Below are 26,341 nucleotides of genomic sequence, written 5' to 3'. Positions count from 1 at the left end.
GCCTTTAAACAAAGGATTCTCCTAAAGGGGGAGGAGGGGAAAGTAAAGATAGTGAGGAAACTATTTTTCAGGTAACCCAGACACCTCCACATGCTATCATCTTGTGTCCCCTTCCTGTCACTGTCAAACATCTCCATGGACTCGTTTGGCCTACCATCAGTTCACCCCGTAATGCAGGATGCTGGCTTTGGCTTTCATCTCTCCATTGACATCACATTATTAAAACTCACTGAGGATCCCTGAGTCAAAACTGCTATCTTTCAATCCAATAGCCTCAAAACATCTCTAGAGCCCTTTACCGCTATTGATTTGCCCTATTTTTATCTCTTTTCTCCCTCTTACTCCATGGCACAAAAATATCCTGCTCCTCCTTCTCCTACTTCTTTGAACAAGCCTCATTCACTCTCATAGGTTTTTTTTTTTTCCCCTTCTACTTGTCTTCCAAGTTCAGTTTTTAGTATTTTTTTCTTTCTCTCTCTCCCTCTCCTCTTTCTCCCTCTAAATTGCTCTCTCTCTCTCCCCACTCGGCATTCACCAAGCTTCAGCTCTCACCTCTTTACAAATTTCAGTCAAATCTATAATTCTACAAGTCCTCGCCAAGTTTTCAACTCATTATCTTTAATTTCACAATCAATTCCTCCACTTGGATATCTGAGTCAAATTGTCACGTTGACCATAACTTCTTTACTTCCCTACACCCCACTGCCAGGCAGTCACTATGTCTAATTTAGCTTGGGACAGCAGTCACTCAGTTCCAGCCAAGTGTTGCAATGCAAGAATGCTGACTCACTGATGACAGATATTCTGCTTTTTTTTTTTTAGGAGAAGCCCCAAAAACTGAATCATTAAAGGAAATTTATATTTTAGATGAAATCTTCCAATGTTTAAATACTGACAACTACTTTAAAAAGCAAACAAACAAAAAGCACCTGGGTCACACAAAACCTATCTGCAGGATTACAATCAGGTTGTGACTTACAGCCTAAGAAGTGAACGCAAATGCCTTAGCTTCTATTCCAAGCCTTCCAAAACCATCCTGAAACTACCTTCTGAATTCGAGTACCAGTAACTCAAAATAACCACTAGAAGCCAACTGTTCATTCTATCCTACAAGCATATTTGGTTCTTTCTCACCGCTATCCCTCTGTCATGTTTGTTCTGCACACAGAAGTGTTTTTCTTTCTAAGTCCTACTTTAAGATTGAGTTTAAATGCTATCATTTCCCTGAAAACTTCCTGGACCATATTAGCTTATATATTCCAAAGACATTAGTACCTAGTACTGTGTGTCAGGCACAGTCCTAGACATTTTACATACTCCCCACCACCACTATAATCCTAAGAAATTGATACTATCATCATTCTTATTTTATTCTTATTCAATAAGGATATTGAAGCCTGTCCAAAGCAAGCGGCGGACCTGGGGTTGAACGCAAACATTTCTTGTTCCAGTGCAGAACAAAGAGTAGTAAATTCAAGTTTTGATCATCCACTATGTGACATGTGTTTTGTGCCAGGAAATTTTTAATCCTTAACAAGACTCACCAGACCATTTACAATATGGCTCTCTTCTTCTTCTATTATTTCTTGATAATTTCCCTGCCTCATTAGCCTTCTTTCAGTTTCTAGAATTTACTGAGCTACTTCACACCTCACGGACTTTGCACGTGCTGTTTTCTTTGTCTGCAATGTTCCTCTCTCCTTCTCAGTCTAATCTCTACTCATTGTGATCTCAGTTTAACCATCATTTCTTCAAGACTCCTACCATGATCCTTCCAGAAAAGATTATGTTAAATCCCCTTATTTCATAGCATCTACTGCAACTCTAAATAAATAGGTTTGTAATAATTTATTTAATGTATGTCTCCCCTACCGCTGTGTAGTGAGTTTCTCCACTATCTCTTTCATCATTTTCTCTGTACTATACACACAGTGAGTGAATGATTGGTGTCTTTACCACTTATGAGCCATTTTAAGACCTGGAGGGATTAAACAACCTTTATCTCATAGCTAGTAAGAAACTGAGATCTTTCATGTTAACCTAAACAATTTCCATTATAGAGATGTTAACCAAGCAGAAATCATTTTCTAATAATCTGCATTTAGTCAGAGACTTTTCCTTTTCAGCTTATAGTCACTGTTAATGCATATTAAATTCTAAACCAAACAGTATGTGAGAGTCTGATCATTGAATGTTGTTTAAATAAAAATAAGCTAAAATAGAATTGCAATGCTTCCAAAGAAAGGCATAAGGGATGATTCAGACTGAAGAGTTAACCACAATGCATGCAAAAGTGAATTGTCTAATTCTTCAGAATGGCAGCTGGATTTCAATTTCAGGAAAGGCAGCAGGATGTCTAATTCATCAGGAGAAAATAACCAAAACATCCATTCTGTTGTTCCAGGATTAGAGAAATTACTAGGAGTTCTAATTGCTTCACCTTATATTGCAGTTCTCTACTGAAGTCTCTATAATAGAGAATTTAGTCCCCCCAAAGCTAGGTGTCAACAATGTGAATTAACCAACAAACTGTGAGGAAAGGTGGTTCTTCACATGTTCCTAAAGCACCTACATGTAATTTGTCTTTCAAAGATCTCAGCGATTACAGTCCCAGAAATGTATTTTACAGGGCTATTGCCTACAATAGAAAGTCCCTAGTATATCACCCTTAAAGATTTCTATTCCATGCTCACACTACTGCATTTGTAAACTACTATTGGGTAGTTTACGTCATTATGAAAGCTAATATGCATTACTATTTATGTGTTGGGGCTTTTGGTAGGCCTGTAGATTCGGAGGGGAGTTTACTTTCATGAAAAATGAACAGACAAGCTTATAATGAGGAAAGAGAATCCCTCTCGCCTCTCGGAAGCCAAAGGGCATCAGAGAGCTTGACTACACCTATGTCAGCTCCACCTAGAAGAGAACAATTAGCTGTAGCAACCCCTCCTCATTTTACTTAAGAACTTGGCAGTCAACATCTCCCTTCCCTCGATCCCAGCTTCAAAAAGAAGTAAGCAAAGCACCTTCACATCAAATTGTGCCTGTATCCACTTACCACCCCCCAAGACATACAGAATCAAAAATCATCAGATCTATGTAACCTGTTATCTGACTATCATTTTTCAAACTCATATGTCTGTTCTGTCCTAGAATCTAGGGACATAAATTAAAAAAAAAAAAAGACATTTGTCCTGCCCTTGAGTTTACCTTTGCAGAAAAATGTTAACCAATGAGAAATATCTGCAAATAGGATTCAGATTGAAACCACTTATTGAATGAAGCTTCAGATTAGATGTATGGTCTGCTATGTCTACTTGCCTCCCCAACTCTGCTCTGCCAACCAAACTCCTTAGTAAGACGGAATCACACTGCTAAAATAAATACAGACTCAAAGATTTATCTGTTATTCACTTTGATCTGTTGGGCTGCTGTAAAACAGGTACAGCCACGTGATTCCAAGAGTACAAAGAATTCAGATACAATATTGTCAAATGTCAGTGAGCTACAATGTACTGAATTTTTGAAAATACCTACAAGGACCCTTTGACAAAAATCCTCATTAAAAAAGGAACATTTTATGCATACAAATTTTTTAAAATTAATTTATTTATTTGTTTTTATTTTTGGCTGTGTTGGGTCTTTGTCACTGCACGCAGGCTTTCTCTAGTTGCAGCGAGAGGGGCGCCACTCCGTGCTGAGGTGCGTGGGCTTCTCACTGTGGTGGTCCCTCCTGTTGTGGAGCACAGGCTCCAGGCGCACGGGCCCCAGCAGTTGCAGCACGCGGGCTCAGCAGCTGTGGCTCGCGGGCTCTCTAGAGCACAGGCTCAGTAGTTGTGGCACACGGGGCCCAGTTGCTCCACAGCATGTGGTATCCCCCCCGGACCAGGGCCTGAACCCGCGTCCGCCTCATTGGCAGGCGGACTCCCAACCACTGCACCACCAGGAAAGCCTGCATACAATCTTTTAAAATTTAGGCAAGCAACTCGAAATTAAGAAGAGAAAAAAACATCAGAGAGAAAATCTCCAGATCTTAAATATCTATTTGATGGACACTTTGATTTCCACATTCTCTGCACTCCCTTGAGCCCTCACCAACTTCAACTAATCCTCTAGAAACCTGTCCTTTCCTTTCCATTGCCACTGCTGTTGCCTTAGGTCTGGCCCTCATTGGTTTTTACTTGGAATATCCCAGTGACTTCTTAATTGGGTTCTCTGCACACAGTTTTATGCGAAGGATGGTCACGTAAATAATTTCAGTTCCATACTTTATGACAGATATATGGACATAGAACTTTTTGAGAACACATTATTAGGCGAGACAATAATCCTGTGTTTTGATCTCAGAAACACTAGGATTTCCTGTTCTTAAATAATTGTGGTATTAAAGTACAAAGACAACTATTCTTCCTCTAACATTTACAGGGTCTATTTCATTAAGACTTGGTCTTAACCCTTTAATAATCTTCTTACTAGTTCTACATTTATATATGAGAAAACTGAAGCACAGAGAGATTAAGCAACTTGCCTATGAACACACAGCCAGGAACTGTAAGGGCCAGAACTCAAACTCAAAATTCTGGCACCAGAGACCATGCTGTTGACCATCATAACTCCTACCCGTACCCCTTCGCTGCATGCACACCGAGTGCTTGGGCCACTGTCCAGCACATAAGAGAGGATCTGAAAAAGCCTCTGAAACACTACTGAAAAAATTGAACTGGATGGGGAAATGTGCTCAGATTCTAAAGATAAAACCATGTAAACAGCTCCAAATAATCAACAGAGGACAGAGCATGGTGGTGACAGAGAACAGTCTCCGGTCAAGATGTCTTTCTCCATTTCAGGTTCCTACTTTCTACAAGAAGACATTTGTCACCATCATCAAAAAAATCTACAAACAATAAATGCTGGAGAGGGTGTGGAGAAAAGGGAACCCTCTTGCACTCTTGGTGGGAATGTATATTGATACAGCCACTATGGAGAACAGTATGGAGGTTCCTTAAAAAACTGGAAACAGAACTACCAGATGACCCAGCAATCCCACTACTGGGCAGATACCCTGAGAAAACCATAATTCAAAAAGAGTCACGTACCACAATGTTCATTGCAGCTCTATTTACAATAGCCAGGGCATGGAAGCAACCTAAGTGTCCATCAACAGATGAATGGATAAAGAAGATGTGGCAGATATATACAATGGAATATTACTCAGCCATAAAAAGAAATGAAATTGAGTTATTTGTAGTGAGGTGGATGGACCTAGAGTCTGTCATACAGAATGAAGTAAGTCAGAAGGAGAAAAACAAATACCGTATGCTAACACATATGTATGGAATCTAAAAAAAAAAAAAGAATGGTTCTGAAGAACCTAGGGGCAGGACAGGAATAAAGACGCAGACCTACTACAGAATGGACTTGAGGACACGGCGGGGGTGGGGGGGGCAGGAAGGGTAAGCTGGGACGAAGTGAGAGAGTGGCATGGACTTATCTATACCACCAAATGTAAAATAGCTAGTGGGAAGCAGCCTCATAGCACAGGGAGATCAACTGGGTGATTTGTGACCACCTAGAGGGGTGGGATAGGGAGGGTGGGAGGGAGACACAAGAGGGAGGAGATATGGGGATATATGTATATGTATAGCTGATTCACTTTGTTATAAAGCAGAAACTTAACACACCATTGTAAAGCAATTATACTCCAATAAAGATGTTTAAAAAAAAAAAAAAAAAAGAAGGCATTTGTCAAATGCAAACCTGACCATGTCATTCCCCCATCTCACTGCTGGGACCTTGGAAATGGTAGTGGGAAACCCCACTGCAGTGTTTTTCAAACTTTTACAGGAAACATCTCTCCCTAATGGCTGGCTGATGAAAGCAACCACACGCTTAAGGCCCATGGCCCAAAGAGCAGCCACAACTCTTGAGTTCTGACTGTGTGACTCACCCTTAATACTCTGGCAAGTTTGACATTTATTCTACAAATGTATCTGTTTGTTACAATATAAAAACAATGTTTATAACTACTTATAACTGCAACTCTAGGAGGAAAACGAAAAACAGAAAACTTCATTCCTACCATGATTTCTAGCACCACCTACCTGTATGCGCGTTCTTTCTGGGTACCCCGTACTGCAGCTTCATATACAGGACAGGGCTGTGGACCTAATCCGAGCTACTTGGCATGATACCTAAATCCCTTCCCAAACCAACCCCTGACTCACCAGCCCCCTTTCCCACCTCTCCAGCCAACACAATTATTCGCCACCATATCAACAGTCAAATTTCAACCTGTGTTCCACCTCGTGGACTTTAATAATTAGACCTTGTCGACTTTGAGAAGACATACCCACCCTTCCAAACCCTACTTAGGTGTGATCTTATTGAAGTCGTTCCTTGACTCTCTTCCTCCGAGTGTGTGGATACTTGGTAACACTCCCCTAGTTTATCCCTCTTCTTGCACTTGTTTCCCCGTGGCTGCTTCCCACACTAGACTGTGCTGTCCCTGGGGGCTGGCTCTTGCTCAACTAAGCAGAGCCCTGCCATACAGGTAAATTTCTGGTCTATAGGAAGCGGAGCTCACAATAGGTAACCGAATCCTTCAGGACAAGGCAAAAGAGCTGACTACGAAATTGAAATTAAACACAAATTAAAAGGTCTGAGGCCATCTCCAGTCTCATTCTCTGTCCCAAAAGAACTCCATGTTCCGGTGCAGGGGACGCCAAGCCTTGGCACCCAAGAGAGAGGGGGGTGGGCGAAGGCGTCACTTACCAACTGGTGGAAGGCGAATGTCTGTTCTCCAGCGTTTTGGTCCAGGGCTTGTACCAGCTGATCTGCTCCGCGGCTTTGCCCCAGAACCTCTCGGGGTCGGCCACCGAGGCCGCGAAGTGGGTCTTGTACTCGCAGCCGCCCGAGGACAGCGCCCGGCAGCCCCGGCCCCCGAGAGCGCCCCGTGGGCCGGGGGCCACGTACGCCCTGCGGGCCGGGCCGGCTCCCCGGGCGGGAGAGGACGCGGGCAGGGACCCCCCGAGTCCCCCGGCTCCGGTGACTTTGCGACACTGCAGCCAAGATGGCTTCATCGCTGCCGGCGGCGCCCCCCTGCAGGCTGCGCTGCCCGCGGTCCCGAGCCCACTCCTCGGGCGACCCCTGGGGCGCTCGCGACTTCCTAGGCCCCAAGGGGAGCAGGCGGGAGGCGGGGGCAAATTCCGAGGTGTGCCCAGAGCCCGGGAGTTTGGAAGTCACACTGGAGTCGCCGGCAAAAACCGACCTGGAGCGGCGCGGGAAGCCACAGGCTGCAGCGGGGGCGGGGAGGTGGGCTCACAGCGTCCCCGCGCGGGGCGAGAGCGGCGCCGCGCGAAACCCGATGCCTCCGCGCGTCTCCAGCTCCGCGACTTCGCCTGGAAAACCGCGCTCAGGCTGCAGAGCGGCCTCCCTTCTCCGACGCACAGGTACCCCTAAGGTGAGGCCGACGGACTCAACTCATTGTTTTCTAACAAACAAGCTGTGCGCAGCTTCTCGGGGTTGGTCTCTGGAGAGCGAGCCGGTGGAGCGGCCGCGCCTCGGCCCGCAGCGGGAATCCGCCAAGCTAGTCTCTGCGGCCCAGCCCCTGAAGTGTCGAGTTTTCTTTCTTTCTCTTTAAGACAAAGCTCTATCCTCGGCTATTTAAAAAAACAAGTGGCACCTGGGCAAGGGCTGCTCCAGGATTTCCCGACAGCTGAGAGAGGAGGAGGGCAGGAGGGAGGTTGCCCGACCGAGTTGGGAAGTGCTTTGGGGGTGCATGGCGCTGGGGAAGGTTACGCCGTTGGAATGGGGATTCACTTGCCGACTGGACTCCCCGAAGGGTCTAGGCAGAAAGCAGAGTGACTTGTTGCTTTTCCTCCCTGCCCATTTGCCTCTTTGGCGTTTCTTTGCCCTTTTTTTTGGATGAGACCCCACGCCCCCCCCAAAAAAAATTTAAGCCCAAAGGAAGAACAAAATCAAGATGAATCAAAAGAGAAAAAGAGGAAGCTGAGGAAAATTAAAAGAGAAAGGCGGTATAGAGTACCGTCTGGGTTTAACATTCTCCAGATTCCTTCACTGGTTTTTCTACCCGTTAGTGCATTTCAGATGCGATCTCGTTTGCCTTTTGTTACGCCAAACATATTGTTTGGTGTGACGGTGTTTGCAGTTTTAAATGTAAAGATGTGTATTCCCAAATCTGAAGTGAGAAATAATGAATGCCCCGACCCTAGGAAGATTGTAAACTTGAGAGGCTGTAAACAGATTTTTTTTTTTCTGCAGGAAAAGAATAATGTGAAGATAAAGGTTAAACAGAACAGAGATAAATCTAATGCAAAACAAAGAACATTTCTTTAAATAATCACCTCAGTTATTCCCTTTCAACTAAGAAGGCACTAGACTTTTCCCTAACACCTGCAGCTACTCTCTACCAAAGGCCTCACAGCAAATGATTTCCAATAGCAAAAGGCACTTGTCACTATTTGAATGCAGAGGGAGTTAGGAAGCCAGATAACCTCCTGTCCTTCTCCTTTCCTCTGCCCAGCCGTCTAATGCTGCTGTCTGGTCTACAAGATCCTCTGACCCCACATCATCCCCTATTGTATTACAGTGATGTCCATCTTAGTCGTTTGCTTAACAGATATGTGAACCCCTGCATTGTGTAAGTTGTGACTTGTTGCGGGGGATATGAAGGAAGCAAGCAGATCTCTACTGGCTCTTACTGTGTATCCACATTGTGCTGGCGCTTTCGAATATGTTAGCTCCTGTATTTCCCAAGTACTAAGAAGCGGGAAGTATAATCCCAGTGTTTACCACCTTGAGGCTGTGTGATGGATATCCTGGCACACCAGTAATTCAAGGTGCACAGGTTCCTCAGACTAGTCCTGCCACCCACCCCAGCATGCTATACAAAGACCGTTTTCTCTCTGTGCCCCAACTTGAAAAAGGTGGAGAATCTGACTCCAAAGTCCATAATTTTCACACCAGGATGATTATTAAAAAGAAGAAAGATTTTAGACTTCCAATAAAATATGACAAGGTGAATACCCACATCCATTCCTCTTCTTCTAGAAACCTCACTGAAAAAGAAAGTACGGTGGTGGTGATGATAAACACCCACAAGAACAGAGAGAACCAGAGAGGACAAGAAAACAAGTGAGAGAATGGAAAGAAAATGAATTCATGTTATGTGACTGGGGTGGAGGCAGGGGGAGGTGAATGGAGAAAATGGATTTCCTCATCACACACCTGAAATGCCTCAGGATTTGGAGGCCCTGGGTTCCCCTGGAGGTTCAGAATGAAGGTTAAGGGCTTAAAAACAAAAGGACTAATTAAAAGATTGTGTGAGATGAAATTAGACCCCCCCACCCCAGCCACTGCTGGGTGGAACCATTTTCTCTGGACCCTGCAGTATGTTGTCGTGTTTTAAGTAATTTTACGAAACAGATTGTGAATGTAAGTTCCATTTCAAGCCAAGGGAAGAGCGTACAGTACAGCACAGGAGGAGTGTAGTGGAGAGGCAGAACAGGAGTGGGCAGTAAGACTAGAAACTTGAGCCAGATAGAGAGCTGCAAAATAGCGTCAAATGCAGGCCAGGACCTGAGTTTGAGACCCATTCACCTTTGACACTAAAAACCTGTTGACTATTGCTAAGCATGTGAAAAGCTTAAAATCATTAGCCGTTGAGACTCGGTTTGAATCCTAGTACTGCCCTAATTAGGTGGGAAAACTAGGAAAATGAGCTAATTTCCCTACACTGTGATTTCAGTGTCTGTATTTTGAGGCTGATAATCCTTACCTCACAGGATTGTTGCAAGATTTAAATATGTGTAAATTGCTTAGCACCAAGGCAGTAGCAAATGAAGGTAATTTAAAGCCTGTGAACAAACAGCCACTCCAAAAAATCAATCCCCAAACCTCCAGCTTCATTAACACCCTTAAAATTTTACAGTTAGAAATTTTTGCAAGAAATTATTTTGATTGAAACATGCATGTACATTCCATACTGCTTCAAAAAATAAAATTAGATTTTTGACTAATTTGGGGACAAGGTAGTTGCAATCTTTTCAGTGTTCAAGCCCTCTAAAATTCCAGCTTTTTATAAGTACAATATTTATTTCATTGTATGGCAATAAATGGTATATTTAATATGCTATTCAAAATGACATTTTAAAGAAATCTTAAACAAAGATTAATCAGATTATCTGAAAGTTTCTAGTAAATGGAAAAAGCATAATAATGAAGGAAAGAGTGAAGAGAATCAAAAAGTGTGAAAGACTGCTCAAGAAGGAATGAGTGGAAGGGAGGAAATTGGAGTTGGAATACTTAATGCCTATGAAAAAGTTGCTGAAAATTAGAAGAGCAGAGTGGAATTAGAATTAAAAGAGAAAAAATATACAGGAATCCTACAACTTAACTTTTCCTAGGGTTACAATTTCTGCCTAGGATCAGTCATTCTTAGTACAGGCTAACTTTTTTAGCAGAGAGAGTAAAAAGGATTAAAGAGTACACAATTTAAAAGTAAGTGTAGACTACCCTGGTCATGTATTCTGCTGGCCACACAATTCAAATTTTTGCATAAATTTGTTAAGAGTTAAATGTCTAACTTTGGGTAGGTATTAGAACTACTAAGATTTTTACTTATGACAAAAACAAAAATGTTATATATTGAATTTCCTGGATATTATGAAAACTTGGCAGGTACACATGGAATCATTTGCAAAAATTACTTTATCTCTGCAGCAGGTACATGCTGAGCTGAAATTTGAGCCTGCAGAAACACTGCAGATTTATTCTGATTTAGCAAAGAATTTCTGGAAAATATGCTGATTTTCATGGCTTAGTAAATATTTTTAAAACTTCTAAAGTGAAATGACTCATAGTAATGTAATTATAGACTCCTATTTTGAAACATTCTTCTTTTTGCCCACATAGTAATTGCAATAAAGGCAAGGAGAAAAAGGCGGATGAAAGAATTGTATTAAAACAAATAACATTCCAGTGGATGGGAAGAACTCTACAACTTCAGTTCATTCTAGCAACCAAATATAAGGTATGGGATTCATCCACCAGCCTTATTTTTATTTCTTAAAAAAAATCCTAAAATTTAGTGTTAATTAGTAAAAGGTAATAAAAATGTAGTTGTTTTTATTTGAGAAAAACTGGAAAAGGAACGGCCTAGGCAAATATTTCCAATCATTTTTTTCAAGTTCTGAGGGGTTTTTTGTTTCATTTTTTTGTTTGTTTTTGTTTTTATCTGTATAGCAGTTTACAGTTGAGGGGGGGAAATCTCATCAATGCAGTTGTGATGGAAAATCCAGTAAAAATGGCTAATATTTTAATCAGATCACCAAAATCCTTGAGAGATCATTTTAATTCTTCTTCACAGATAATTCCTAAGAAAGTATTCTGTTTCTGTTTTATATTCTTAAACCAAAGCCACTGCTTGTTACCCAATTTTTTTGTAATAATACTTTAAATGTATAAGAAATGATCTCATTTTCAGGGAACAAATGATGAAAAGGAAAAATATCCTTTATAATAAAATTGTTCATAAAGTGTAGTTGATTACCTAACATTACTTTGGGTTACCAATGAGTGTGTGTGTGTGTGTGTGTGTGTGTGTGTGTGTGTTAGGAAGATATAAAATTAAACTAGAAAATGAAAAACAAGTCCAGTTAACCAAAACAAGAGCTGCTCTTATTTAAGAAGGAAGTGGATAATCATTTGGGGGTTTTGAAGACAACACAAGTCTTTCAAATGAAGCCATTTTAAAATTGAAGAAAATATGGAGACAAAGAAATTGCTTACTTTAAGTAGACCATGAAAATAGATATCTCATTTACATGCATAAGAAAATTATAAAGTATTTGGACACTTTTTCCAACCATCATTCTGAATGATGAGACTTTAGATGACTCTTGTGATACTTTTCTGTTTTACCTGTTAATACAAATCCCTACCTGTTTTTAGAATTGAACACCTGAATATTTAGAGCTCTAGAGTGTGTTCAGAATTCCCAGTGGAGATATTTTGTGTATAAAAAGGATTTCAGTGAACTTCTCTTTGTTATTTGCTTACACTTGCTTTTTTTTTTGCTTAATCCAGATACTCTTATAACTTGGTGTGAATATAAAGTTTGCCTCTTTATATCTGTATACTTATAACTGTATGTGGATATAGAGTTTCTTTATAACATTATATTGCTTCTTCCCACTGAAACTTTTATTAGCCTAGTATAAACCAACTTATCAGTTTTGAAAGAGTAAGAAAACTGTTATTGGTATTTTTATTTTTTATCATTTTTTTGGTAACATTGTTTTATACCTACGAACTTCAAGTAATATTGCTGGGAATTTCCTCCTTTCATCTCTGCTGTGACAACCCCAGGAGACAGTACAAAGATATAGGTTTTTTGATAGATGACTGCACTTGCAAAACTAACTAAAAATGTTAGTGTGTGTGAAATGACTAATTTCTGCTTTCTTCTCCTTTGACATTTCTAAAGTCCATTCCTTCGTCACTCTTTCAGCGAACTAATCTAGTAACTTGCTAGCCCAACTCCCTTTCTGCAGGTTCAACTATCTCCTATCACTCAATTAATTCACAAGGGTTTACTGAGTGCCTCTCCCTCCCCATGCTCAGCAGGATTCTAGGAACACAAAGAATTGTTTATAAATGACTAAGCGGTACTAATAAATCCATCTCTGTTCCTAAGTAGCTCACAGTCTAGTCAGGAAGAAAACACGTCAGCAAGTGCCATATAGTTTGTTAGGCCCTTTAGAGGCAGATGAAAAAACAATAGTGGAGGACCCAAAAATGGAATGGAAGACCCTAGGATTAAGGCAAAAGTAATCATTCTAAAACATAAATCAATTGTATCACCATCTTGCCTAAAATCTGTCAGTGGCTTCCCACCTGCCTATGGTGAGAAGTTCAAAGCCCAAAGTCTTTAGCATAGACCTGCCGGTTTCACTTGGGATCTATTCTGCTCCCCTAGAGGGCATTTGTAAGTGAGTAGTGTACTATTATCTATTGCTGTCTAATAAATTATTCCCTAACTTAGCAGCTTAAAACAAAAGATATTTATTATCTCATATGAGCTTCTCTGGATCTGGAATCAGGATGAGTTAGTTAGCTGAGTGGTTCTGGCTCTAATCAAGTGGTAACCAGGTGGTCTGTTGGTCAGAACTATGATCATGTCAATGGGCAGGGGTATCGAGTTCATGCTCACTTACATGGCTGTTGGCAGGAAGCTTCAGTTCAAGGGGCTGTTCAGAGGACATGGCAGCTGGCTTTCCCCTGAGCAAGATGAGTGACTGAGTGATGGATTGATTAAGTGCTGTGATGTGTGTGTGTGTGTGTGTGTGTGTGTGTGTGAGAGAGAGAGAGAGAGACCAAGACAGACTCCACAATCTTTTATAACCCAATCTCATCTCAGAAGGGCAGTTTATCACTTCTCCTTTATGCTATTGGTCACACAGACAAACTTCGGTACGGTGTGGGAGGAAACTATACAAGGGTGTGAATAGGAAGAGTCTGGATGATTGGGAACCATCTTGGAGGCTGGCTGCCAAAAGTAAGAATACTTTTGGTTTGTCGTAGTGACTGGAGTTGACTTATTAACATGGGCAAAGACCAAGGATATTAAAATCTTGTACAGGAAAGAATTATAGCCCCTTACCAAACTGCCAACAGGGTTGCCAAATAGTACTTCTACACTTTGTATATACTGCCTTTTCCTGCATGCACACACCTGGCTCTATTCATACCTGGCTTCTCACAGTTCCCTATAAAATCCTAGTCCTTCAGCTTCCACAGATCTCCCTTCTGGCTGCAGTGCCTTCTTCACCTTGGCAATGCTTCCAACTCTCTCTTTAGGATTTAGTACAAATCTCTTCATCTCCTGGATGCATTCCCTGATCACATTAAGCAGATGAGCCCTTGCTTTTCTCTGCCCTGTTCATATATTTGTTATAGCATACACTGCTGTAATTACCTTTACCAACCCTTCTCCCCTGGAAGACTGTGAGCCCTTGCAGGAATATGTATTATAATGTTAGTTTAGCCTCAGTGTCCCCATACCTTACACAGTTCCCACACACAGCAAACACTTCTTAATACAAGTTAGTTGAATGAATGACCAAATTAGTGTCATGTTGTCTGTGTTTGTGTACGTGTGTGTACAAGGATTGTGCCGTTTAAGAGAGAATTGCAGAATGTAAAAGCTTGAGAACAACTGATCTGCTCTGTTTCAATCCAGACTCTGCTTTGTTCCATTTGTTTCCCATTAAAGTACAAATTTGCCTTCACATCCCATAATCTATTTTTTAAATAAACGTTTTATATCTTTGCCAAAAGGATAACCGAAAGTTATATTTTCATAGATCATGTCTATAAATTGTAGGGGGCACTACCTGATTAATACACTTATTTTTCAGAAAATGTTTAAGAGTTTAAGATCCTCTCTAAATCAAGAAAGAATAATCCTGCTTCAGTGCATTTAATGATGTTTAACTGTTGGACTCAAAGAGTTAATACAAATTCTAAATGTGCTATGTTACAGCCAATAGAATTTATTAAAATGAATATGCAGTAATAGGACAAAAGGTTACTATCCTAAAAGAGTTATCACAAGCATTATATGAGCTAAGTTATGGGCAAGAGCAATCTAAAGCTATAAAGACTGAAGCTTACTATTCCAAAAGAGCTAATGTAATATCCAAATGCATTTACCTAAGGAGTAGTTTATTAACTGAAGCACCTATGCTATTTAGGAATAATTCGGGAGCCTCTTAGGGCTTGGAGGTTTGCTCCTGGAGCTGGATTCCAGAATTGTCCAGTTTCATGAATTTCTATCTATGAAAGATTCGGCCTCCCAGTCATGATTGTGCTTTGACAGACTTCTGCCAAACCTTCCAGATGTTGAGTGACTTCCTGGACCTTCACCTGCTCCAAAACTCCTCTTTTATTCTGCTTGGGGACATGACTAGTTCAATGTATGCTCATTTGTTCAGGTAGCCCTTTCAACAAAGAGCTATTGAATATCAACTATATGTCAGGCGTACATGGATACAGAGGCCAAGAAGACAGACGCTTTTTGTTAGATCGCATGATGTATATGTTCTAGTAGTCAGATATAGAAAATAATAACTTAGCACACTATAACACAACATATAACTATATTTGAGATAAGGATGTGGGCTATGATAAAAATAAAACAAAGTAAAGGGCAAGTGAGCAAATTCCCTTAGGAGGCGATATTTAAACTAAGACCTGATCTATAGGAAGGAACTGCCAATGTGAGTATCTGGGGGAAGAGAACTTTAGAGAGAGGGACAGATGGAACACTTTCAAGGTCTCTGTGGATGGAACAAGCTTGATGTGTATAGGAGTTAGAAAGTTAACAGGTGATGTTGGAGCATGTTAAAAGGTTGAGAGTTGCTGTATTAGAGACAGGAAGAGCTAGATCATGAAGGACCTTATAGACTACAGAAAGGAATTTAGATTTTACTCTAAATGCAGTTGAGAACTATTGGATGGATTTCAAAAACAGAAGTGTATCTGATTTATGCTTATAAAGTTTTGGGGTTTTGAGCTTCCTATTCTGGTCCTTACCATAACCATTAGCTCCTGAATCTGACATCTGTAACAAAAGACCTTCAAAAAGGTGGCTTTGGGTTTGCTAATGACACACTGTCTCTTTTTTCTACGATGTTTATATTTTATGGAACTTTAATACTGAATCCCACCTTGACTCAAGTTCAGGAAGCCCTTTCTCCTAGATTCTGTATTCCAGTTTTACCTGTCATGTAGACAGGCACTTAATTCTTCTATCATTCTTAGCCTTTGCTAATTCTCTTGTCAGGTCCATATTAGAGAGCTATAAGGAAATTTCACCCTCTCCCCTTGCAAACAACCAACCAACAAACAAACAAACAAACAAGAACAAAACCTAAACAACCAACCAAACAAAACCCCCCAAACGTCAACATCTCAAACCCCATTCTGGACTTCATAATACTCAAGAAAAGTTGAGTGCATTAGCGCCCCCCCCAAAAGAATACAATTTTAATACTGCCAAATAGTGCCAAATACCCCTTATTCATTCACTGTCATAACTGATAGTAATTTTCCAAATTGGAGTACACTCAATGGCTATTCTAGACCCAGAACATCCAGTCTGCTTAATAAAGTTCTTAACCTACTAACCATAGAAAGAAGATCAGTCATTTTAAAGATATTCCTCACCCCTTTCCTCAAAAACATTCTCCTTGATGTCATCAAGACCATGCTTTTCCCATGTATGTTCTCTGTGATGGGAAAACATTAAAAACAAACGAGTCACCTGGTATAAACAAGTACAGAAGAGGCAGAAGCTCAGTTAAGTAGACGCCTCCTTTGTAATTTATAATTTGTCTTCCTGGGATCAGATGCTTTAGGAAGTGAACTAAATATTTTGTCTTTGAACAACACTGTTTTGAATGACACTTAGACCACAATCAATATTTGAATTAAAAATGTAACTTAAAAAAAACACACAATTTCCTTAAACATGAACATTTATTCTTTTCAGGATTAGATAAGCAATAATAGAAAAGTGACTGACTTTTGCCCGGTGTACTCCTTTGTTACTTACCTCATGTGCAATGCCCGTTGATTTTGACAATGCTGCATGTAGTAGCACTCTATAAGACTCTATAGAAGGAAAATAAATTTGAATCTCAACACTGTAAATGCATTGTGGTAATTAAAAAGACCAAACTATTATAATTAAGTTGTAATTAAGATATGTAACAAAATTCTTAAATTTCTGTGAAAGAGAAAATAACTACATAGAGCAAAGCAAAGACTTTTACTGTAAAAACTAAGTTAAATCTATCCTAGGGATTTAGTTATGTTGTATATAACTGAATGGTAATCAGATTTGTTTGTGATTGTTATGATAACCCCAAAGTTGACTTGTTTCTCCACAAATAGTATTAGAAAATAACATTTAAGTGATTTATTGCAATATACATTTAAATCAATTCAAAATAAATAATCCTGTGAATGTTTAACTGAACTGCTGCAATTTTACTTTTGGTAATTTGATCAAGGTTTTTGTGCAAGATCTAGATCTAAGAGATTTGGGGTTTATAGGCAGTATTCTTCCTCTGTCTCTCAAAACTACACTTAATCAGCTTCAGTTAGAAAGATAACAATCAGAAAGCTTCCCAAGGAGAAAACACAACCCACTTCAAATTTCTCTTTGGCAATGGAACGTAGGTTAAAAAAATTTTTTTAAATAACAATAATACCATTGGCATGCAATCAAAACAGATTTATTAAGAACAAAAGAGCATAACTATTTTAACTCTACTTTAAACTTATCTGTAACCTCCCCTCTTATTAAGAAAAAGAACCAAGATGTCTAACCATACGGTAGAGGCAAATTAACAAAATTTGAGGCGTACACTTTGAAAATACATCAGATCAAAATACAGGTGGAAACACTGATAGTGAACATGTGTAGCTAACATTTATCCAAGAGGAGAGAGAAATGGAGAAACTTAAGAACATTTAAAAACTATAATTTTTTTCCACTCACTAGAATAACCTTTGATGTAGGCCAAACAAGTTGTAAATCCCAGTTCAACAAAAACAAATGAGTAAATATAATAGGGAGAACCAGGGAGAAATTGTTATAATAGAGAGGTTAGGAGTTCAGGCTCCTTAATCAGACAGTCCTTGCTTTCAGTCCTTGCTCTATCACTTATTAGCTGTGTGATTTGGAGCAAGTCTCTTATTCTAAGACTCAGTTGCCTCGTGTGTAAAATGGGAATAATACTGGTGAGCTTAAGTGAGATAATGCATATAAAGCACTTGGTGCAGTGCTTAATTCATAATTGGTACTAAACAATTGGTTATTTCCATTCATTCATTCAACATGTATTTATTAGGCATCAGGTATATGCCAGGCATTCTGTTGGCTAATTGGAATATAACAGGAGCAAGATTCTGTTGTCATGAAATTTATAGTTTAGTAAGGAAAGAAAATTAAATAATCAATTACAAGAAAAGTGCTGTGGGAGTATGGGAGTACGTGATCATTCTTGAAAAAAGTGGGGGAAGGAGGTAAGCCAGAGAAGGCTGCTTGAAGGACATTATTTTTAAGTGTGGAAATGCAGTAATAGACAGGGGTTGAGCAAGAAACAAGGTACAGGAGTGTTCCAAGCAGAGGAAAAAGCTTATTTCAGAGGTTCAGATAGACATATGCTTTTCTCATCTTCATCTCTGGCCATGCTGTAACCTCTGTCTGGAGCACACTTGAGCCTCTTTGTATTCTCCCTGTCCCATCTCATCTCACCCAGACACAGTGGTTACTAACGGTCAAGTGAAGACATGGCCAGGACTTGTAAGGTCGTCTTAGTGCTTTTTAAGCCACATAAAATAATATGGAATTTATCTTCAGGGTCACAGGAAATTGGAGGCTTTTAAGTACATGTACATGAGTGTGTGTGGGTGTGGGTGTGGGTGTCAGACAGTGTTGTTTCCTGGAGGGTTATAGTCCCCATTGCATTTTACTAGGGCAGCATCAAGTTACCTTGGAGAAAGGAGAAATGGATCTTCCTGGGCTGCCGAGAAAAGAGACCCATAGATGGAATAGTCCAGAAGCATCAGGTAATAGCATTAATTTAAGTTTCAGATAGCCCCATGGTCAGTATGCAAACAGTACCTGCCGTGATACTAGACTTTTTTTTTTTTTTTACAATCACAGATAATTTATTATTCAACAAAAACTGAGGCATAAGGACTCAAGTAAAGAAATTAACAGAAAATATTTTACAAGGGACCTTGAAATACTAGACTATGTGATATATAGATCACAAAGGAAAACTGTACCCAGCAGGATATAAATGTACAGAATGTATAGTCCAAAATACTTAGTAATGGCAGTTATGACAACAGAAGCATGACTGTACACTGAGAAAACTCACAGAAGACTTTATGCCAAATTATGACCCAAAAAATGGACCATTCAGGTCAGAGACAGAAGAGAAACTGGGGAATAATTTGATTTGCCTAGTGTACTCCAGATAAACTCCAAATTCTTCAACCTAACTTACAAGGTCCTCCATGACCTATCCTCTCTTTACCTCCCCTTCCTCATCTCTTACCAGATCTCCAAGTTGCTTTGTGACTGGTTCTCACTCTCCTCTGCTAATACACATTGTTTTATTTTGCTAGACCATTCTTTTCTTTTTTCCTAGTATAATTCCTCCTCAGCCTGAAGATCTCTCCTTATACATTGCCTCTTCCAGGAAGCCTTTTCTCAGTATAGTAGGTGCCTCTGTTTCCACTGTCTTAGCACTTACCACAATCCACTCTCTGCCACAGTAATCTCTAACTTCTGAGGGGAAGGATCAGGCTTATCTTGTTACCCTTGATATCTAGCATGGTAATGTTACATGGTAGATATTTAATAAGTGTTTTCTGGAGACTGTATCTGATTGACCAATTGACTTAAAGAGTGAGTGAATGAATAAGGGAAAAAAGACACACGCACAGTCCCTCCCATCAGGAAGCTTGCACAAGCCTCTTAAATAGCCTCATCCACCAGAGGGCAGACAGCAGAAGCAAGAACAACTACAGTCCTGCAGCCTGTGGAACGAAAAGCACATTCACAGAAAGATAGACAAAATGAAAAGGCAGAGGACTATGTACCAGATGAAGGAACAAGATAAGACCCCAGAAAAACAATTAAATGAAGTGGACATAGGCAAACTTCCAGAAAAAGAATTCAGAATAATGATAGTGAAGATGATCCAGGACCTCGGAAAAAGAATGGAGGCAAAGATCGAGAAGATGCAAGAAATGCTTAACAAAAACCTATAAGAATTAAAAAAAAAAAAAAACACCTAGAAGAATTAGAGAACTAACAAACAGAGATGAACCATACAATAACTGAAATGAAAAATACACTACAAGGACTCTATAGAAGAATAACTGAAACAGAAAACGGATAAGTGACCTGGAAGACAGAATGATAGAATTCACTGCTGCGGAAAGAATAAAGAAAGAAGAATGAAAAGAAATGAAGACACCCTAAGAGACCTCTGGGACAACATTAAATGCACCAACGTTTGCATAATAGGGGTCCCAGAGGAGAAGAGAGAGAGAAAGGACCTGAGAAAATATTTGAAGAGGTTATAGTCAAAAACTTCCCTAACATGGGAAAGGAAGTAGCCACCCATGCCCAGGAAGTGCAGGGAGTGCCAGGCACGATAAACCCAAGGAGAAACATGCTGAGACACGTAGTAATCAAATTGACAAAAATTAAAGACAAAGAAAAATTATTAAAAGGAACAAGGGAAAAACGACAAATAACATACAAGGGAACTCCCATAAGGTTAACAGCTGATTTCTCAGCAAAACTTCTACAAGCCAGAAGGGAGTGGCACGATATATTTAAAGTGATGGAAGGGAAGAAACTACAACCAAGATTACTCTACCCAGAAACGATCTCATTCAGATTCAACAGAGAAATCAAAAGCTTTACAAACAAGCAAAAGCTAAGAGAATTCAGCACCACCAAACCAACTCTATAGCAAATGCTAAAGGAACTTCTCTAAGTGGGCAACACAAGAGAAGAAAAAGACCTATAAAAACAAACCCAAAACAATTAAGAAAATGGTCATAGGAACATACATATCAATAACTACCTTAAATGTAAATGGATTAAATGCTTCAACCAAAAGACACAGGCTTGCTGAATGGATACAAAAACAAGACCCGTACATATGCTGTCTACAAGAGACCCACTTCAGACCTAGGGACACATACAGACTGAAAGTGAGGGGGTGGAAAAAGATATTCCATGCAAATGGAAATCAAAAGAAAGCTGGAGTAGCAATTCTCATATCAGACAAAATAGACTTTAAAATAATGTTACAAGAGACAAAGAAGGACACTACATAATGATCAAGGGATCAATCCAAGAAGAATTTATAACAATTGTAAATATTTATGCACCCAACATAGGAGCACCTCAATACATAAGGCAAATGCTAACAGCCATAAAAGAGTAAATTGACAGTAACAAAATCATAGTAGGGGACTTTAACACCCCACTTTCACCAATGGACAGATCATCCAAAATGAAAAGAATTAAATAAACACAAGCTTTAAATGATACAGTAAACAAGATGGACTTAATTGATATTTACAGGACATTCCATCCCAAAACAGCAGATTACACTTTCTTCTCAAGTGCTCATGGAACATTCTCCAGGATAGATCATATCTTCAGTCACAAATCAAGCCTTGGTAAATTTAAGAAAATTGAAATCGTATCAAGTATCTTTTCCAACCACAATGCTGTGAGACTATATATCAATTACAGGAAAATATCTGGAGAAAATACAAACACAAGGAGGCTACTAAATACACTACTAAATAACCAAGACATCACTGAAGAAATCGAAGAGGAAATCAAAAAATACCTAGAAACAAATGACAATGAAAACACGATGACCCAAAACCTATGGATGCAGCAAAAGCAGTTCTAAGAGGGAAGTTTATAGCAATACAATCCTACCTCAAGAAACAAGAAACATCTCAAATAAACAACCTAACCTTATGCCTAAAGCAATTAGAGAAAGAAGAACAAAAAACCCCCAAAGTTAGCAGAAGGAAAGAAATCATAAAGATCAGATCAGAAATAAATGAAAAACAAATGAAGAAAATGATAGCAAAAATCAATAAAACTAAAAGCTGGTTCTCTGAGGAGATAGTTAAAATTGATAAACCATTAGCCAGACTCATCAAGAAAAAAAGGGAGAAGATTCAGATCAGTAGAATTAGAAATGAAAAAGGAGAAGTAACTGCTGACACTGCAGAAATACAAAGGATCATGAGAGATTACTACAAGCAACTATATGCCAATAAAATGAACAACCTGGAAGAAATGGACAAATACTTAAAAAAGCACCACCTTCCGAGACTGAACCAGGAAGAAATAGAAAATATAAACAGATCACACACAAGCACTAAAATTGAGAGTGTGATTAAAAATCTTCCAACAAACAAAAGCCCAGGACCAGATGACTTCACAGGCAAATTCTATCAAAAATTTAGAGAAGAGCTAACACCTATCCTTCTCAAACTCTTCCAAAATATAGCAGAGGGAGGAACACTCCCAAACTCATTCTATGATGCCACCATCACCCTGATACCAAAACCGGACAAAGATGCCACAAAAAAAGAAAACTACAGACAAATATCACTGATGAGCATAGATGCAAAAAACCTCAACATAATACTAGCAAACAGAATCAACAGAACATTAAAAGGATCATACACCATGATCTAGCGGGGTTTATCCCAGGAATGCAAGGATTCTTCAATAAATATGCAAATCAATCAATGTGATAAACCATATTAACAAACTGAAGGAGAAAAACCATATGATCATCTCAGTAGATGCACAAAAAACTTTTGACAAAGTTCAACACCCATTTATGATAAAAACCCTCTGAAAAGTAGGCATAGAGGGAAGTTACCTCAACATAATAAAGGCCATATATGACAAAACCACAGCAAACATCATTCTCAATGGTGAAAAACTGAAACCATTTCCACTAAGATCAAGAACCAGACAAGGTTGCCCACTCTCACCACTATTATTCAACGTAGTTTTGGAAGTTTTAGCCACAGCAATCAGAGAAGAAAAAGAAATAAAAGGAATCCAAATCAGAAAAGAAGAAGTAAAACTGTCATTGTTTGCAGATGACACGATACTATACATAGAGAATCCTAAAGATGCTACCAGAAAACTACTAGAACTAATCAATGAAATTGGTAAAGTAGCAGGATACAAAATTAATGCACAGAAATCTCTTGCATTCCTATACACTAATGATGAAAAATATGAAAGAGAAATTAAGGAAACACTCCCATTTACAATGGCAAAAAAAAGAATAAAATACTTACGAATAAACCTACCTAAGGAGACAAAAGACCTGTATGGAGAACACTATAAGACACTAATGAAAGAAATTAAAAGTGATACAAACAGATGGAAGATATACCATGTTCTTGGATTGGAAGAATCAACATTGTGAAAATGACTATACTACCCACAGCAATCTACAGATTCAGTGCAATCCCTATCAAACTACCAATGGCATTTTTCACAGAACTAGAGCAACAATTTCACAGTGTACAGAAACACAAAAGACCCCGAATAGCCAATGCAATCCTGAAAAAGAAAAACAGAGCTGGAGGAATCAGGCTCCCTGACTTCAGACTATGCTACAAAGCTACAGTAATCAGGACAGTATGGTACTGGCACAAAAACAGAAATATATATCAATGGAACAGAATACAAAGCCCAGAGGTAAACCCACATGCATATGGTCACCTTATCTTTGATAAAGGAGGCAAGAATATACAATGGAGAAAAGACTGCCTCTTCAATAAATGGTGCTGGGAAAACTGGACAGCTACATGTAAAAGAATGAAATTAGAACACTCCCTAACACCATACACAAAAATAAACTCAAAATGGATTAAACACCTAAATGTAAGGCCAGACACTATAAAACTCTTAGAGGAAAACATAGAACACTCCATGGCATAAATCACAGCAAGATCCTTTTTGACCCACTACCTAGAGAAATGGAAATAAAAACAAAAATAAACAAAATGGGACGTAATGAAAGTTAAAAGCTTTTGCACAGCAGAGGAAACCATAAATAAACAAGACAAAAAGACAACCCTCAGAATGAGAGAAAATATTTGCAAATGAAGCATATGACAAAGGATTAGTCCTCAAAATTTACAAGCAGCTGATACAGCTCAATAACAAAAAAACGAACAACCCAATCCAAAAATGGGCAGAAGACCTAAATAGACATTTCTCCAAAGAAGATATACAGATTGCCAACAAACACACGAAAGGATGCTCAACATACTAATCATTAGAGAAATGCAAATCAAAACTACAATGAGGTATCACCTCACACCAGTCAGAATGGCCACCATCAAAAAATCTACAAAGAATAAATACTGGAGAGTGTGTGGAGAAAAGGGAACCCTCTTGCACTGTTGGTGGAAATGTAAATTGACACAACCACTTTGGAGAACAGTATGAAGATTCCTTAAAAAACTAAAAATAGAACTACCATACGACCCAGCAATCCCACTACTGGGCATATACCCTGAGAAAACCATAATTCAGAAAGAGTCATGTACCACAATGTTCATTGTGGCACTATTTACAATAGCCAGGACGTGGAAGCAATCTGAATGTCCATCGACAGATGAATGGATAAAGATGTGGCACATACATACAATGGAATATTACTCAGCCATAAAAAGAAACGAAATTGAGTTATTTGTAGTGAGGTGGGTGGACCTAGAGTCTCTTATACAGAATGAAGTAAGTCGGAAAGAGAAAAACAAATGCTGTATGCTAACACATATATATGGAATCTAAAAATTAATTAATTTAATTTAATTAAATGATTCTGAAGAACCTGTGGGCAGGACAGGAATAAAAACGCAGACATAGAGAATAAACTTGAGGACATGGGGAGGGGGAAGGGTAAGCTGGGACGAAGTGAGAGAGTGGCATGGATATATATACACTACCAAATGTAAAATAGATAGCTAGTGGGAAGCAGCCACATAGCACAGGGAGATCAGCTCTGTGCTTTGTGACCACCTAGAGGGGTGGGATAGGGAGGGTGACAAGGAGACACAAGAGGGAGGAGATATGGGAATATATGTATATGTATAGCTGATTCACTTTGTTATAAAGCAGAAACTAACACACAATTATAAAGCAATTATACTCCAATAAAGATGTATAAAAAAAAATTTCTAGGTTAAAAAAAAAAGATGTGGCACATATATACAGTGGAATATTACTCAGCCATAAAAAGAAACGAAATTGAGTTATTTGTAGTGAGGCGAATGGACCTAGAGACTGTCATACAGAGTGAAGTAAGTTAGAAACAGAAAAACAAATACCGTATGCTAACACATATATATGGAATTTAAAAAAGAAAAGAAAAGTTCTTAAGAACTTCAGGTCAGGAAAGGAATAAAGACACAGACATAGAGAATGGACTTAAGGACATGGGAAGGGGGAAGGGTAAACTGAGACGAAGTGGGAGAGTGCCATGGAAATATATACACTACCAAAAAATAGCTAGCTAGTGGGAAGCAACCACATAATACAGGGAGATCAGCTCGGTGCTTTGTGTCCACCTAGAGGGGTGGGATAGGGAGGGTCGGAGGGAGACACAAGAGGGAGGAGATATGGGGATGTATGTATACGTATAGCTGATTCACTTTGTTATACAGCAGAAACTGTCACACCATTGTAAAGCAGTTATACTCCAATAAAGATGTTTAAAAAAAAAAAAAAGGTAAGAGAATTCAGCACCACCAAACGAGCTCTATAGCAAATGCTAAAGGAAGTTCTCTAAGTGGGAAACACAAGAGAAGAAAAAGACCTACAAGAACAAACCCAAAACAATTAAGAAAATGGTAATAGGAGCATACATGTCAATAATTACCTTAAATGTGAATGAATTAAATGCTCCAACCAAAAGACACAGGCTTGCTGAATGGATACAAAAACAAGACCCATATATACGCTGTCTACAAGAGACCCACTTCAGACCTAGGGCCGCATAGAGAGTGAAAGTGAGGGGATGGAAAAAGATATTCCATGCAAATGGAAATCAAAAGAAAGCTGGAGTAGCAATACTCTTATCAGATAAAATAGACGTTAAAATGAAGAATGTTACAAGAGACAAGGAAGAACATTACATAATGATCAAGGGATCAATCCAAGAAGAAAATATAACAATTATAAATATATATGCACCCAACATAGGAGCACATCAATACATAAGGCAAATGCTAACAGCTATAAAAGAGGAAATCGACAGTAACACAATAATACTGGGGGACTTTAACGCTTCAATTACAACAATGGACAGATCATCCAAACAGAAAAGTAATAAGGGAACACAAGCTTTAAATGACAGAATAGACCAGATAGATTTAATTGGTACTTATAGGACATTCCATCCAAAAAACAGCAGATTACACTCTCTTCTCAAGTGCACATGGAACATTCTCCAGGATAGATCACATCTTGGGTCACAAATCAAGCCTTGGTAAATTTAAGAAAATTGAAATCATATCAAGCATCTTTTGCGACCACAATGCTATGAGATTAGAAATCAATTACAGGGGAAAAAATGTAAAATGTACAAACGCATGGAGGCTAAACAATACATTACTAAATAACCAAGAGATCACTGAAGAAATCAAAGAGGAAATC

At 39.1% G+C, this 26,341-nt stretch overlaps 2 protein-coding genes across 11 annotated transcripts in view; one reads left to right on the top strand and one right to left on the bottom strand.

The window, feature by feature from the left end:
• Window positions 1-7,167, bottom strand: part of ACSS3 (acyl-CoA synthetase short chain family member 3) — a 142,953-nt gene extending 135,786 nt beyond the window's left edge. For 2 of the 5 annotated variants that reach the window (XR_005021577.1, XM_036867019.1), the window contains exon 1: window positions 6,772-7,106. Coding sequence is in view for 2 of the 5 variants with exons in the window: in XM_036867019.1 (XP_036722914.1) it covers window positions 6,772-7,079 (308 nt within the window). In the remaining 3 variants the exon portion in view is untranslated. Of the gene's footprint in view, window positions 1-6,771 lie in introns of all 5 variants that reach the window. The other 3 variants (XM_036867015.1, XM_036867017.1, XM_036867014.1) reach the window with 2 other exon arrangements.
• A 179-nt stretch (window positions 7,168-7,346) lies between these two features.
• The window catches only part of LIN7A (lin-7 homolog A, crumbs cell polarity complex component), a 250,907-nt gene continuing 231,912 nt past the window's right edge, over window positions 7,347-26,341 (top strand). For 2 of the 6 annotated variants that reach the window (XM_036867025.1, XM_036867023.1), the window contains exon 1: window positions 10,966-11,050. Coding sequence is in view for 2 of the 6 variants with exons in the window: in XM_036867021.1 (XP_036722916.1) it covers window positions 9,104-9,153; window positions 10,933-11,050 (168 nt within the window). In the remaining 4 variants the exon portion in view is untranslated. Of the gene's footprint in view, window positions 7,460-9,069; window positions 9,154-10,932; window positions 11,051-26,341 lie in introns of those variants that run through there. The other 4 variants (XM_036867021.1, XM_036867022.1, XM_036867026.1 and 1 more) reach the window with 4 other exon arrangements.

The sequence above is a fragment of the Balaenoptera musculus genome, chromosome 10, assembly GCF_009873245.2.
Source record: "Balaenoptera musculus isolate JJ_BM4_2016_0621 chromosome 10, mBalMus1.pri.v3, whole genome shotgun sequence".
Classification (NCBI taxonomy): domain Eukaryota; kingdom Metazoa; phylum Chordata; class Mammalia; order Artiodactyla; family Balaenopteridae; genus Balaenoptera; species Balaenoptera musculus.
The sequence above is the reverse complement of the archived record's forward strand: the minus strand, read 5'-3'. Positions and strand labels throughout refer to the sequence as shown.